This window comes from Acipenser ruthenus, chromosome 18 (assembly GCF_902713425.1).
Source record: "Acipenser ruthenus chromosome 18, fAciRut3.2 maternal haplotype, whole genome shotgun sequence".
Taxonomy (NCBI): Eukaryota; Metazoa; Chordata; class Actinopteri; order Acipenseriformes; family Acipenseridae; genus Acipenser; species Acipenser ruthenus.
The window spans coordinates 24812440-24826375 of NC_081206.1; the positions used below are offsets into that span (position 1 = coordinate 24812440).

The 13936-nt window shown below is 34.2% G+C and overlaps 1 protein-coding gene across 2 annotated transcripts in view; it reads right to left on the reverse strand.

The window, feature by feature from the left end:
• The window catches only part of LOC117963899 (uncharacterized), a 32603-nt gene extending 20590 nt beyond the window's left edge, over window positions 1–12013 (reverse strand). For both annotated transcript variants that reach the window (XM_058991646.1, XM_058991645.1), the window contains exons 1-14: window positions 11761–12013; window positions 9186–10417; window positions 8820–8924; window positions 8386–8586; window positions 7959–8086; window positions 5382–5558; window positions 4790–4946; window positions 4456–4560; window positions 3535–3636; window positions 2966–3058; window positions 2001–2428; window positions 1146–1644; window positions 810–939; window positions 43–218 (exon numbers count right to left, since the gene is read on the reverse strand). In XM_058991646.1, coding sequence (XP_058847629.1) covers window positions 43–218; window positions 810–939; window positions 1146–1644; window positions 2001–2428; window positions 2966–3058; window positions 3535–3636; window positions 4456–4560; window positions 4790–4946; window positions 5382–5558; window positions 7959–8086; window positions 8386–8586; window positions 8820–8924; window positions 9186–10391 — 3507 coding nt within the window. In that variant the 5' untranslated portion in view covers window positions 10392–10417; window positions 11761–12013. The remainder of the gene's footprint in view (window positions 1–42; window positions 219–809; window positions 940–1145; window positions 1645–2000; window positions 2429–2965; window positions 3059–3534; window positions 3637–4455; window positions 4561–4789; window positions 4947–5381; window positions 5559–7958; window positions 8087–8385; window positions 8587–8819; window positions 8925–9185; window positions 10418–11760) is intronic.
• Window positions 12014–13936: the final 1923 nt, after the last annotated feature.

A 13936-nucleotide genomic window follows, 5' to 3' on the forward strand; every position in this document is an offset into this window, starting at 1 on the left:
TAACCGCATGTGGGTCTGCAAAATTATCTTTAACATACTTACCTTAGCATAATCATCAATTGCCAATGACTTTTCATTGCTCTTTTCAAACATTTGTGCCCTCCTGAAATAGGCCTCATCATCTTCAGGTCTAGCCTTAATTGCCCGAGTGTAATTTACTATTGACATGGTAATATCTCCTTTGCTTCTGTAAATTTCTGCTTTTGACATGTAGGCATCTAAAAAAGGAGAATTGCAACATTTAACTAGAACTTGACAAATGCTTCTCAAATAACCGAGACATGCAGGTTTCTGAGGCAAATAAATTGATAGCAAATGTATTTTGTTTTTCCATACAGCAATTGCAAATCTGACTTGTATGCAAAATAAAAGTATATTGAAAATATGAAAATAGAAGCTTTGTCTCGGTTATATATATTTAGCCACTACAAAGACCCCGCCATCTCGTCAGAAAAGTAGTCGACTTACTTTTGTTCTGATGCATGTACTGCTCATCACTTGGCACACTTTATACATACCTAATGTATTTATTCAAGCTCAATTGTTGTTTTAAAAAAAAAACGAATGAAAAACCCACCAATTTCTGACATTAGTTAGCTAATCTGTTGAGTTTTGGCATAATGTTTCTGTTTTGGAAATACAGGCCCCAGAATGCATTTCACTTCAGATACACCACTGCAAAACGGTAATTTTGGCAGAAGAGAGTAAATGTTGATTGAGGAGAATCAGTCCTTACAATTTTCAAATAATTATTTTCCACGTCAGAGTTCAAAATCAAGTGTGTCAATTTGTTTAGAAGATTAGCTTACCTGCGTGGTTTTTATTGTGTTTAATTATGAAATGCAGGTCATCTAAGGCATGTTTTTGATTTCCTTTCAGCAAAGAGATACAATGCCTGTGCCAATATGCATCCAGTAGACCTGGCTCAATGCTTATGCTCTGTTACAACAGTAATAAAAGCACACTATTACAATTTTTTATTAAAGTAAACAAATGGAAACAAATAAGTTTGTAATACTCCATAAATACTTTTAAAATGGTAGGACATTACCAGGTGCAATGGTAATGTGATGATTTTTTTTTTATAAAAGAGTTATATCGTGCCTCTCTCAAAAGCAAGAAATATACTGACTGAAAACACTTACTTTGTTCAGATCTTCTAAAGCCAGTTTAAGATTACCCATCTTTTTATAAAGAGCTCCTCGTCTGCAGAAATTAAAGGCATTGGAACTTCCCTCTTCAGCTAGATATTGTGTAATCTTGTCAATTTCATTCTGCAAATCAGCAGTATTAATTGATGGTCCAAAAGCAAGGGAGAGATCTATTTGATCTGGCACTGGCTTTTCCTCATCTGGCTGTGGTTTTTCCACTATGTTCTTTGTCTCAGTATAAGGTAGCTTTGTTGTTTTAGCAGCAGAAACTTTTACATTTTCGGGTGGGGGAAAGACTTCATCAAACCAACTGTTCCAAATATCTCTCACCCACTCTCTGACATGGACATTCTCAGGGATGCCATCATGATCTTCAGTAAACCTTTCGAAGTTCAGCATCAAAGGGAGGCTTGAGCTTCGATAATGGCGGCTCTTTTCAGGTACTCTTAGAGAGGGTTCAATTGTTCTATGCAGCCGAAGCAAAGACTTGCATCTGTTTAACAGCACATAGAAAAAAACACATTACAGAACGAAGCACCAAACTTGTCAACAACCTTAAAAGACATTATAGGCTTGCTGATGGCTACTGCAAAAATGGGTCAGTTCATACATTAATTAACATGACTTACTTTCTGGTTTTAACCTGTCAAGTTCTATTATAATACAGAATCTGGTGGAATGGTTAGACATTGAGTGTTTACAGTACAATACATGTCAGGCAATATCTTTTTTATGCAATCTATGTTTGCAATGCTATTTCTTCCTTTATCATCTAAATCACAAAAACAGAACATTTAAAACGATATTTCTAATTTATGTTGTTGTATATGGGAAAAGAGAAAATTTAACCTTGTAAGCGTCCTCGCAGGTTGATTAAATTTATCGTGTACAAAAGCTAGCTTTTGGGGGCTAAGCTTTTTTTTTTCCTGTGTGGTTTTCTTCTTTCTTGGATGTATAATGTATTTCATACCAGCGTTCCGTGCAGCCTCAACATTGGACATTTTGCCCTTGATCTGTGGTTGCAGGACAGGGCTGTCTTTATTGATTTGATCTGGAGCCTCAAGTTTGGCAAATTGTGCGGTAGGAGTTTCCATTAAGGGATTAGTTGAAGAAGAGGAGACTTCTATCTTTGCCTGAGGCTTTGATCGAGATAGCTGTTGCAGCTTTGCAAGTTCCAACTCATTTGATAAGGTTTTGAAATCAGCAGGAACCTTTAATTCTGTTTTGGTCTCCGTGGACAGGTTTGGAGCTGATATTGATTTCCTAATTAAACAAGACTGTATCAAAAGAGAGTATAAAAAATGAAATTATAAGTTAAGTCCTGATGCAATATATATCTAACATGTTTTCCTGCTCTGCATCATAAAGATATAATTGACATTTTAGTACCAAGAATACTGTAGATTTCTCAAGAGGTGAAAACATTGTGATGAATTCAATGTATTTAAACAATGGCAGACAAAATATAACAGCACTTACAATAGAGAATTAAAATAAAGCCCTTTGTGTACCAATATTGTATGACTAACCCCCACTACCAGTGCATGCAACTATGGTTATTGTATTTGGTATTAAAATGTATGCAACATACCAGGATGAGACACACTTAAAGCTAACAGTATAACTGCCATTTATAGTAAGTAGACATCAGACATTTAAGTATATATGAGGTCTAAGAATAAATTCAATCTAATATACACCATAGTTTGTCATGATTAAAAAGCAATAGTTAACTACCCATAACACATGTTTACAAAGAACACATTTTTTTAAGGAAAAAGCACAATACTGTATGTACAATAAATCAAACTAACCTTTACATTGGCCTCTGTAAACATCTGCAGAGAAAGATCTTCTGTCGACCTTAGTTCGAACGTAGATTTGTGTTTTCTTGATAAAACTTTTAGCTAAGAGACATCAAAAGATGAATGGCTCATCAAATTAAGGGAACGTAATGTTAATAAAAACCAATATACAGAAGTCTGCAACAGTAGTAATGAGTTTGTGGTGTTTCAGTAACTTTACAGTTAATGCTGTTTTTGGTCTATAACATGGTGTAAACGTCATATGGCCACTTTCTGCTACTGTTCATAGTAATGATAGTTGGCAGAAGGAGGCCCCAAACAATAGCAACAAGATTTTAGGGCTACACTTGTATTAGCATTAATTCCCTTTTGAAGATGATTGTTTTGGTTAGGATTGTTTTTTTTCCACAGCAGCGGTGCAAAATGGTCAAATTACTTCATAATTACGCTATATATACTAGAGACAGACATGTCTTATTTCTGCTTATTATTTATAACAATGGTGAAATCCAAGCGATTTTCTTCAATGCATTGTTTAAGATAACAACAGTTGCACAACATCACAGTTCTACACAGACCATTATAGCTCTACGTTCTGCATCCAAATCAACGTATTCTGACTCATTCAGGTCTTGCAGGCCACAGTACAGTTCTTCGCCTTCCACACTGTGCTTAGTTTCCTGAAAAGGATTTTAAAGCAATGATTCACCTTATCTAGAATTTTAATGGTATGTAAAATTATATACTACCCTTTTAATAAAGCAGAACTATCACAGGATCATAGACGTGCCATGCCACAGAAATCTTCCAAGTCTTTTGTCTCCCATACTCAAATGTACCTCCTTTCATATGTCTTATTAAACTCTTAGCTTTTCATTACCTCTAAAGCATGCATTGCTGCCAAGTAAAAAATACAACGTTTTTACAAGTTAAATGCAAGATAAGTTATAAGTGATAGGTTTAATGATTTTACGAGTTAGTAACATGCAAAAACATGCATTCTTTTTTTTTCAACTGGCAGCAATGTGCTTCCTTAATAATACACTTCATTATTTATTTGAGCTTGAAGGATCTAGCAATAATTGAATAGTACATTACTGTTTGAAACTATAACTCAATTGCAATCCAAAAACAAATGCTCCCAACAATTCTTTAAAAGGCAAATAGCTTCTGATAATGATTATATTTAGTGCATCTGAGTTCTGCTGATCTAAAATGTTGATCTCAAATTTTTCTTTGCCATTTTTTGCACTCTGCTTTGCTTGCTTGGAGTGTCCTAGTTACTTACAGATTGCATCCACTTATCATGCCAGACAAAACTGTGACCTTTCATTTAATTTCATGCTGCTTTCCATTTAGAACCACTCAGAATGACTGCAAACTTCATAATGTTAAAAAAGGCATCTTTAGCTAGTTACTCTTAAACGTGATAATTTTCATGTGCATTCACAAATGATTTTGCTAAGAAAACAAAACTGACTTTTAGACAAATATATTACCTGGTAATTGGGAAATATTTTGTCTTGCACAAATGATGGCGCAAATGTAAATTTCGGAGGCGCTGGTTTCCAAAACATTCTTGAAGCATTCATGTACTTGGCAGCCTATTAAAAAAAAAAATGCATTATTAACCAAGATATAAAAATAGTGAAGGTCTTTTTTTATTTTGAAGTTTTAAAAAATAATCATCTTCCAATTTAGCTGAAACCGATATAATACAAAATAAGCATAGACAACAAATTACATTAAAAAGCAACATATGAAAAAAATATAACCTAGTTTGTAATATAGAAGCAACTTCAGCTTTGTTTGTTTGATTTTTTTTATTTTTACCTGTTTCCCCAAAAGTTGCATTCTAGGTCTCTCCACATAATACTCTGCTATCTGTTGCCATTCAGTCAAACTGTCTTTGGAATGTGCTTGCAGAATCCTAACACCATATTCTTTTTCTCTTTGATATATATCTAAAAGGGGGGCTCCTTGTAGAATTCTGCAACAAGTTAAATAACAGTATTCATATCACAGGCTATGGCACTTGTATAACTTACAACCACTTTTTATGAAATATACGCAGATTAAAGCACCAACCCCCTAATACATTTCAAAAATAGATATATAAACAAAACCATTATCAACAAGTGTATACTCTATTGTTATTGTTAGAAAACCCTGCTCCAACATAAATAGAAGTCTAGTGACCTCTGTTGGTCAAATACCAGAATGCTGGTGAGCCATCAACAACTATGCATATCTCTCTCTCTCTCTCTCTCTCTCTCTCTCTCTCTCTCTCTCTCTCTCTCTCTCTCTCTCTCTCATTTATTTTAATGACTGAGAATTTTTCTATTGCACTGGCTCTTCTGAGCAATATATTATTATATGTAAACTTTGATATCTGACACTTGGAAATATCAGAACTTTGCATTACCTGTTTTTTTCAGTAGCCTCATAGTGACTCAATGCTGCCACTTGGTGGACCTGATCTGCAGCAGGTGTTATGTTGGGCATGAGATATAAGCCTGATGCTCGCTGTAAATCCTGGGTCAGGATGTGAGTAGATGAAATAGTACACAGGTGATGGATTGTTTTGTACTTTTGAGATTTGCTAAAGAAATTACAGAAATTTTTGAGAAAAAAAGTTGTTAATAAATAGGGGCAATCTGACAAACTTCAGTCCTCAAAAAACTTAATCAGATACAACATCCTTAGCCGTAACTAAAAGGCTAGGCCATAGATCAGAAACACAGACTCTTATCTATGGCCAAAACATACTGTTTGGCATTATAACATTTTATTTTGTTTGTTTTGTTCAATTATTGATCACTTCATTGAGTTATTGTTAACACAGCAACAACAGTAGTATCACTAGATTTTGCTGACCAGAAAATAAACTATAGACCAAATTATAAAAGTAATATTTGCAGTTAACCCTTTTGGTATAACAGTCTTCTACGGGTGGGAAAGACCCTGTGTAGAACAACAGCTTCAAATACTCATTGCATCTAAATGCAGCTGTACTTTTAATAATTATTATTTGCTAACAACCAAAAATAAAAAAAATACTTTTGTAAAATAAATTTTGAAGAAATTGCGTACTTTTGGTAGTGTGAGAAGGTAAAAATATATGATTTATAATAAGAAATATAACATCTACTACATTAATAAGATAATACATATTACATGCTTCTAAGATAGATAGATACATAAGTAGATACACTTTAACTAGCACTGGGACAAATTTGAGGAATATGCATACCATTTTTTCGTGTGACTACTTGTCCTAATACCTTGTCAATGAAATTAAAATGCAACAGTGTTAATTCACAGCTCTTAAGCATCTGTTAATTACTCTTGTCAAGCATTTAAATGTAACATGTAGTGTTCTATTGTAAATGTTTGTCCAAAAAAATGGCATGTTACAGGTAAAGGAACATGGTTCATTTGCACACGTTCTTCTTGCTCTAACATTTCATCACTCAATGAAAAAAAGGCAATACTATGTGTGTGGCCTATTCACTTGCACACAGACTACAATAACAAAAATGAGGTATTTGTTTTTGCTCTATTGATAAACTGACAGTAACAATTTATTGAGGTTAACATGTTCACTTTCTGGTGTCACTCAATGATTTATTAGCGTCTAACTCACAAATGAACCAAGTGCTCTGGCAGATAAGTAACTGCATGCACAGGGTCACCTAAATGCCAATTTGCTTGTTTCATAAACTGCAGCATTCTTTTACCATGAGCCTGTACTCGTCTATTCAGTTGAGAGTGCTATCCATTTACAATCTGTGAGCTATCCCTTATAAAGGCTCTCTTCCATATCCTGCAAACCTTTCACTGACCTCAAAACTACAAAAGCTAATAATTAAAAGCTTTTTTTAACCTCAATAAAGGGTGGAGAGAATAGTGAGGTGTGTCAAAGCAGCTCAGTTCTGGCTGTAAGAGCCATTCATGAGAAAGAGTCAAAACAGGTAAATCTCTGGCACCAGACAGACCAATTGGAGCCTAAAGTTTGTTCATCTCAGTAATTACCTGTTGCGAAGCATATGTAGCCATGGAATTCTAGTAAAGGGGTTGGAAGTTATAAATGACAGCACAGTCATTAGCAGTAATATTGAAACTTTGTAGATCTCTACACAAAGTTACCTGGACTAAAAGCTTTGGAGACTCTTGACTGTCAGACAATAGGGAAGCACAGAGTAAAGAAAATAGATTCTATGTTGATAAGCTTGTCAGTTCATTTCATTGTACCCGATTTCAGATAGTAAAAACTAAACATATTACTTTTTTTCAAAAGAATGGTTCTCAAGATAATAATGATAAATGAATTGCATAGTCAAGGTATAAAATGGAGTGAATACAACAGGACATATTTATATTCACATCCAAATACAGTTTGCACCTAATAAAACCATTCATGTTATAAAGCAAGATTCCAACAACTCTTTACAAGCCTATATTATTTGAATACAGTTTTACAGAACCATTAACAAAAATATGTAATTAGTGCTGCTAGAATCCACAGGCCTACGTGTTCATGCTATTGCCTTTAATATAAAGCACTCACAGTTTTTGCTTCCAGCTTTTAACATGGACAAACACAGGCACTTCAGGTGTTTATACATTATTTTAGGAATAAATTAAGTTTGATATTCATGAAACAGTTAATGAATATCAAACTGTATTTTATTCATAAACCACTCATGAGTTAAAGTATTGTGATGACATGCAATACCTACTTTTAAAACACTGCCCTTTTTTTTCCCCCATAGTCAAACCCTTTCAGATTTTATATATGCAAAGCAGGTCCTACAAATGTTGAATTACAGGATTACTAACATTTTTATTAAAGCTATCTTCATTTTACAACTAAAATAATTATTCTTAGCAACCCTTTGTCATATTACCGTATAATGATAAAGTTAAACACATAATAATGTTACTGATATTTGTAATTTGCACATTTCATTAAAAAACATTTTTAAAAAAAGATAATTACTTGTTTGTTGGGGTCCACGTTGCCAGGAAAGAAACTTGCTGCTCTGATTTCTTTCTCTCTGATAGAATTTGCTTTTTTTTCATTGTGATTGGGACTCCTTTGACTTGAATTATATCAGAATATGTCACCTGTGTATCACAACCATAAATAAAGCAGGTGCTCATGATTTGCAAGACAAAGATATGACTTTATCTGTGATTGTCATTAAAGTTTGTATACCCTATGTTATGTTTCGTTCAGTACAGTTGTGTTCCATATACGCTGAATAGATTAAGGTGAAATATAACCTTATTTGACAGTGATCACATTTATTGTTAAGTTGGGAATAACAAAGTCACCTTACTGAAGTATGACACAGCATAGTTTTCTTGACAGTTTTAAACAGATTTTTTTTTTTTTAATTGTTGCAATACCCTGTTATCTGTACCTGTTTAGGAAGTTGTGAAATCTTGATTAAATCATCAATCTCTGAGGAATCCTGTTCACAGGGAAAGGAAAGATCTAAGGAAAATGGTGTATCTTTGCTCCTGATCATCGATGTAAGGTCAACGGAACCATTCTCTGTTTCTTCAACATCTTTTACAGAGACTTGCTGTTCAGCCTGTATTTCTGTAAACATCCTGGAAGTCTGATAGAAATGAGATAATGTTATAATTATAATACAATTATTAACAAGCAAGTTTTTAATAGTAGTTCATCCTACAGAATATCAAAAATGATCATCTATGCGTACAAAATATTCCCTTTCTGCCTTTTGATAACTTTCAGCATATACAGATCAGCACAACTTAATTTTAAAAAGTGATGTCAGAATAAACTATAGGTCATCTGTTACTGATTGTAATTTAGAGAGGATTCTACCTGATCTGGAGACAAAGGTTGGGGTTCAGCTGATAATGCTGATCCCTCTGTGGGAATGTGTTGGTTTCCTGGAGCTTCCAATGCCCATGCTTCACTTTCACCCCCCTTTATAAAAAGCAAAGACAAGACACATTTTAACAAATACAGTAAAGGACCCTATTCACAAATCTTCATATACTGTGTCAGTGTCATGGTGTAGGACAGTTGACTGATGTAATAAATGCCACATGATGCATTAGACTTCTTATACGTTTGTTTTTGTCTAACTTTCCTGTAATAATTATACTAAAACATGGAAAATACAAGCTGCAATAGAAGCTGACATTGACCTAATAGAAAAGATCTATTTTGATCTAGTTCACCTACCTCACATTTACTACTGTGGCCAAGCACTTTCTCCGTGAGCTCTTTGACCATCTGGTCTGAAGTTGACAGTGAGTCTGTGTGGCTCCCAGACTGCAGAGATGCAATAACTTCATCAGTCGTCCTTCCACTCTCCCTAACTGGTAACTTTGCAGTGTCTTCTTTTGGCTTTCTGTGCTGGATATTTTGCTTGTTTATTATTGATGCTCCTGTTCTTGCTATGTCCTTAGCCTCTTCCAGCAGTTGTGAAGTGGACCTCACACTTTGACTGTGACTGGAACCCACACTGCTTTTTCTGCTTCCAGGAATTCCGGGTTCCACAACTGTTACTTCATCAGGCACTACAGAAATCGGCCTTTCAGTCTTGAACTTTTTTTGCTTTTTCATCCTTTTATTTTTCTCTTTCCCAGAGTCATCTGGACTCGCACTATCCTCAGAGTCTTCCGAAAGAGAATCATCACTATGATCACTGTCATTGCTGCTGCTTTCTGTCTTCAGCGATTTCTGGCTATTTGTGGACTGCATTCTAACTTTACTGGTTTTCGGCTTGTTTATTGATATGGGTTTCTCCACTTCCTCTATGAAAGGTGATTTCAATATACGTGCTCTGGTCCAAACGACAGGCTTATATTTTGGTCTCTGAGGTGGTTGAGGCCGTTTGGAAATTGTAACTGCTTTAGTGGTTCCATCTATTAGTGCTATTACAGGTTTACGGGCTGCTTTATCTGCATGTTCTGATGTTCCACTATTTAACAAGCCCTCGTCTTCACAAAGTTTCTTTTGTTTTTTATAGTTTTCATGACCCTTATCTTCTTGATAACATGCAGCTACCCCTTTAATCATCGCCTTAAGGTCCTTAACTTGGTTCAGAAATCTTTCTGGCTTTGGATCTCCCAGCAGAAAGGTGGGTGATGAGTTTAAAATATCTTTTTGCACCTCAGGAGAGTCAACAAAGTTTTTAGAAACCAATGTGTTCTTTTTTTTACTGGCATTGGCATAGTTACGGGTTCTCTTGAAAGAGTCCGTCTGAGGTGACTGAACTGGAACAGATTCTACCATCACTGTTGGAGAAGTCCTTTTTCTGGAAGAACTGCTGATCTGCTGCGTGTAATGAAGAAAATCCTTCTGAGACTGCTTGCATAAGCGCTCAACCTCCTTTTTTAGCTGCAATTCTTCACGTTGACTTAGTAACTTAAGATTTCTATCCATCTGTAATTATTCTTTAATTTGAAGCTCTTCAAGACAAAATAACAAAAAGTTTGTTATATGAAAACAGGTATTGATTAGTTTTTTTTTTTGACGAATGATGGTTAACAATGCATTTTTAAATATGTGGCTCCACTGAGTACAGTATTAAAAGTATAACGTCCTGTACAGCTATTTTCTATGGTGGGGAATAATAATAATTAGCTCTTCAGGTTTTAGTAAATCTGCAATGAAAGCTACCACCCTGTGGCAGCAAAGAGAGTCAGCAAGTAAAACTGGATGGGGCACAATAATTTGGGATTCAGCAAAACTGATTGAACAATATGAAGACACCTTGACAAAAGACTACATGTACTGCAATTAATACATTTACCATTAAAAATCTTTAATCCTGGAGAAAAGAAAAAAAAACATGAATTCAGTGCTCATATAAAGACTCTCATATAAAGGCATCTCTCTGAATCTGTCGGACTGGATATAACGCAGGAAGCCCTAGAGAGTAAAAATGTGCTTCAAACGCTGACTTAGATGGATCACCCAAGTTGTGAATAGGTAGTTCAGTTTTTACATCCATGGAATAGTTTAGGTAGTTTATTGATGTGGACACTTGTCAACTTGAATGACTCAATAACAATTAATTTTTAAATATTAAACAATGGTGACTCCCGTGTCTAATGTCTAATTGAGGACATGGGGGTAAATACATTTTATGTCGAGATCACAATATTATTTCAGGATCTTGACATGTCCTTAATTAGCCATTGTAGTTAAGTATTTTACAGCAATATGGATTTTTCATTGAGCGACACGATATTTTCGCATATAACAGATTGGTAAATAAAATCAAATTAGTTTTCAAACAACTGAATGTTAATTACTAGAACTTTGCAATAAATAAAAATGGTTATGCAAGACTCTTAGTGTTCCATCAGAAAATCTACTCACTACTCTTTAAGAGAGAGAGGGAGGTTCAACCCAGTTTGCTCTAACCGTTAATTAAATTAATAAAACATAAAACGATACCTACAGATCAAATACTGTGCATAAAAAAGACAAATAAGTTAACGTTCTCAGGCAATTAGTTTAGGTGCAAAAAATGGAACATACTGTAGCATTGGTACTATTTGATTGTTGACAAGAGTATACTGAGGATTACATTAGGAGTTACAATGTTTACATAATATAGTAGCAGCTTATTTTTATTATTTATCGTTCTATTCATGTTAAACACAAACATTGGCTGCAACATGACCCGAGAACAAGTTTAAATAAACTGTTTAGTGCAGTGTTTGTTCTGCTTATTGTGTAGTTTCTTGAGCGTTACGATTCACATTCATAATTTGTTTTTCACATTTATAAAATGTAAACCTACCTGTAGTCACGCATATATATCCGACATCTTTCTGCATGTTTTCTCTCACAAAATTAAGTTTTTTTTTTCTTCTTCTTTGTAAATTCAAATCTCTGGAGATATTGGCCTTCTGAGGGCCTGGGATTTGTGCACAGTAAACAGAGGCTTCAACTTGTCTCCTAGCAACAAATCAAACCAATGTGGAAACACGTGGACAGGAACTGAAAGAAGCAATGAATGGCGACGGAGATTGTTGGTCAAATTGTCTTCTGCGACACAGACTACCTTCAGCAGGCTACATGTGACCTAGGAGACCTATAAAAGCATCTGAGCACTCATTTCAGCACAAAATAAATAATAACAATATTAATTGTATGTTGATTTAAATTGTTGTAGTAACAGTCTGAATTGGTAAAGTCCTCAGTGTGAACTGGAAACGATTGGCTTGTAAATGGCATTTGGGATATTTGCTGTAAAGTTCAGAACAGGACATACCTGTTTAGCCTATAGTATACTATGGCTAGTGAGTTATATGATATAAAATGTGTATTTATCTCCAGTAAAGATACTAACTAATGCCTCCTGCTCTGTATGGAGAACATAGTCCTGGTTTCCAAGTTGGACAACTGTATTTTTCAACTTTATATGTGAACAAACCTTTAGAATGGATATTGAAATGTTATACCAGGCTGCAAATAATTGTTTCTTTGGTTCTAAGTGATTAGCTCAGACGTTTTTAACTGACAGTAAAAATACTAGTCCAGCCGGACCTCGATACTTTGTCTTTTAGAATGAATCTAGTTGTAGGTTCTGCATGAAAGGACTAATGAAGAGAACTCAAAGTCCTTGTTAAATGGTCTGGCTAGTAATGGCTCTGTATTTATAGCCTTTGTCTGGGATGTATAATAAAACGTTTCCTTCCACTATCAACAGCCCGTGTAACACAGCAATTGAAAAAAATTAAACACTTTATTAAAATGTGTGGCACAGAAAGGCACTCCGAATATAACAGATATTTAAGATGACATTCGCTTATTGCCCTTTTAAAATCAAGTTATCGTGCTTAATAATAATAATAATAATAATAATAATAATAATAATAATAATAATAATAATAATAATAAATTATTATTATTATTATTATTATTATTATTATTATTATTATTATTATTATTATGTTAACGTTATCCAGACCAGTTTCTTCTTTAAACCAAAAAAAAAGAAAAATTGAAATGTTCACATGATGATATAAGGATATATACACAAAGTGAGTATTAATTGACGAGGTCTGACTTATTTAAGCCGTTGCATAGTCTATGCATTCTCATTTTAATTAGGTTATGTCATTTTATTAAAATAAATAAATATGTAATAATGCCAGCAGTAAATATAAGTATTTGGGACTCTGTTAATAAAATGTTAAAAGGTGCCTTTAAGAAAGCCTCGATCCCTATAAAGCTGCGTCAATTTTACCCCTCCGGTAGATTAAATCGAAAACTTTCTGAGGCTTTATGAGAAAATTAAACAACTGCACAGCTCTGCAGTTCCATGTTTCTCTGCGTGGCATCAACAATAGCATATTATTATTATTATTATTATTATTATTATTATTATTATTATTATTATTATTATTATTATTATCTTAGCAGACGCCGTTACCCAGGGCGACTTTCCACAAATTAGAATAAGTGGCTGGAATCAGACAGACACCTAATTCTTAATGTATAATATATTAATTGAAGCATCTTGCGAATATATGTATTTATAGAAGTACTAGCGCATTTACTGTTGTTGTAAAGGCTACATTGCTTTAACATTGTAGAATAATCATAGGCTAGAATAATCATTCATCAAAACGATGAATAACAAACACCCGTCTACTTTGGAGGAGGGGGCGAAAACATTATGCTAAAATTACTGCAGGTTGTATGCTAATGTTTTTTCCTTTTCTTAATTAATTCTGTTGTAAGATTGACTACTTTGTGGTGCTGACCCTGGAATGTGTGAATGTCTTAAATGCATTTAAAGTGGAACTTAAACACAGTTTATTTTGATGTTTGTACCCTATATTGTGTTTGAAAAAAAGAAAACAAAAAAATGCCTCAATTCACTCAAGCAATGGCTCATGATGAAAATACACCCCGGGAGTGCAACCTCCAAATAGCATATTGAAAACAATAAACATTAATATATCGAT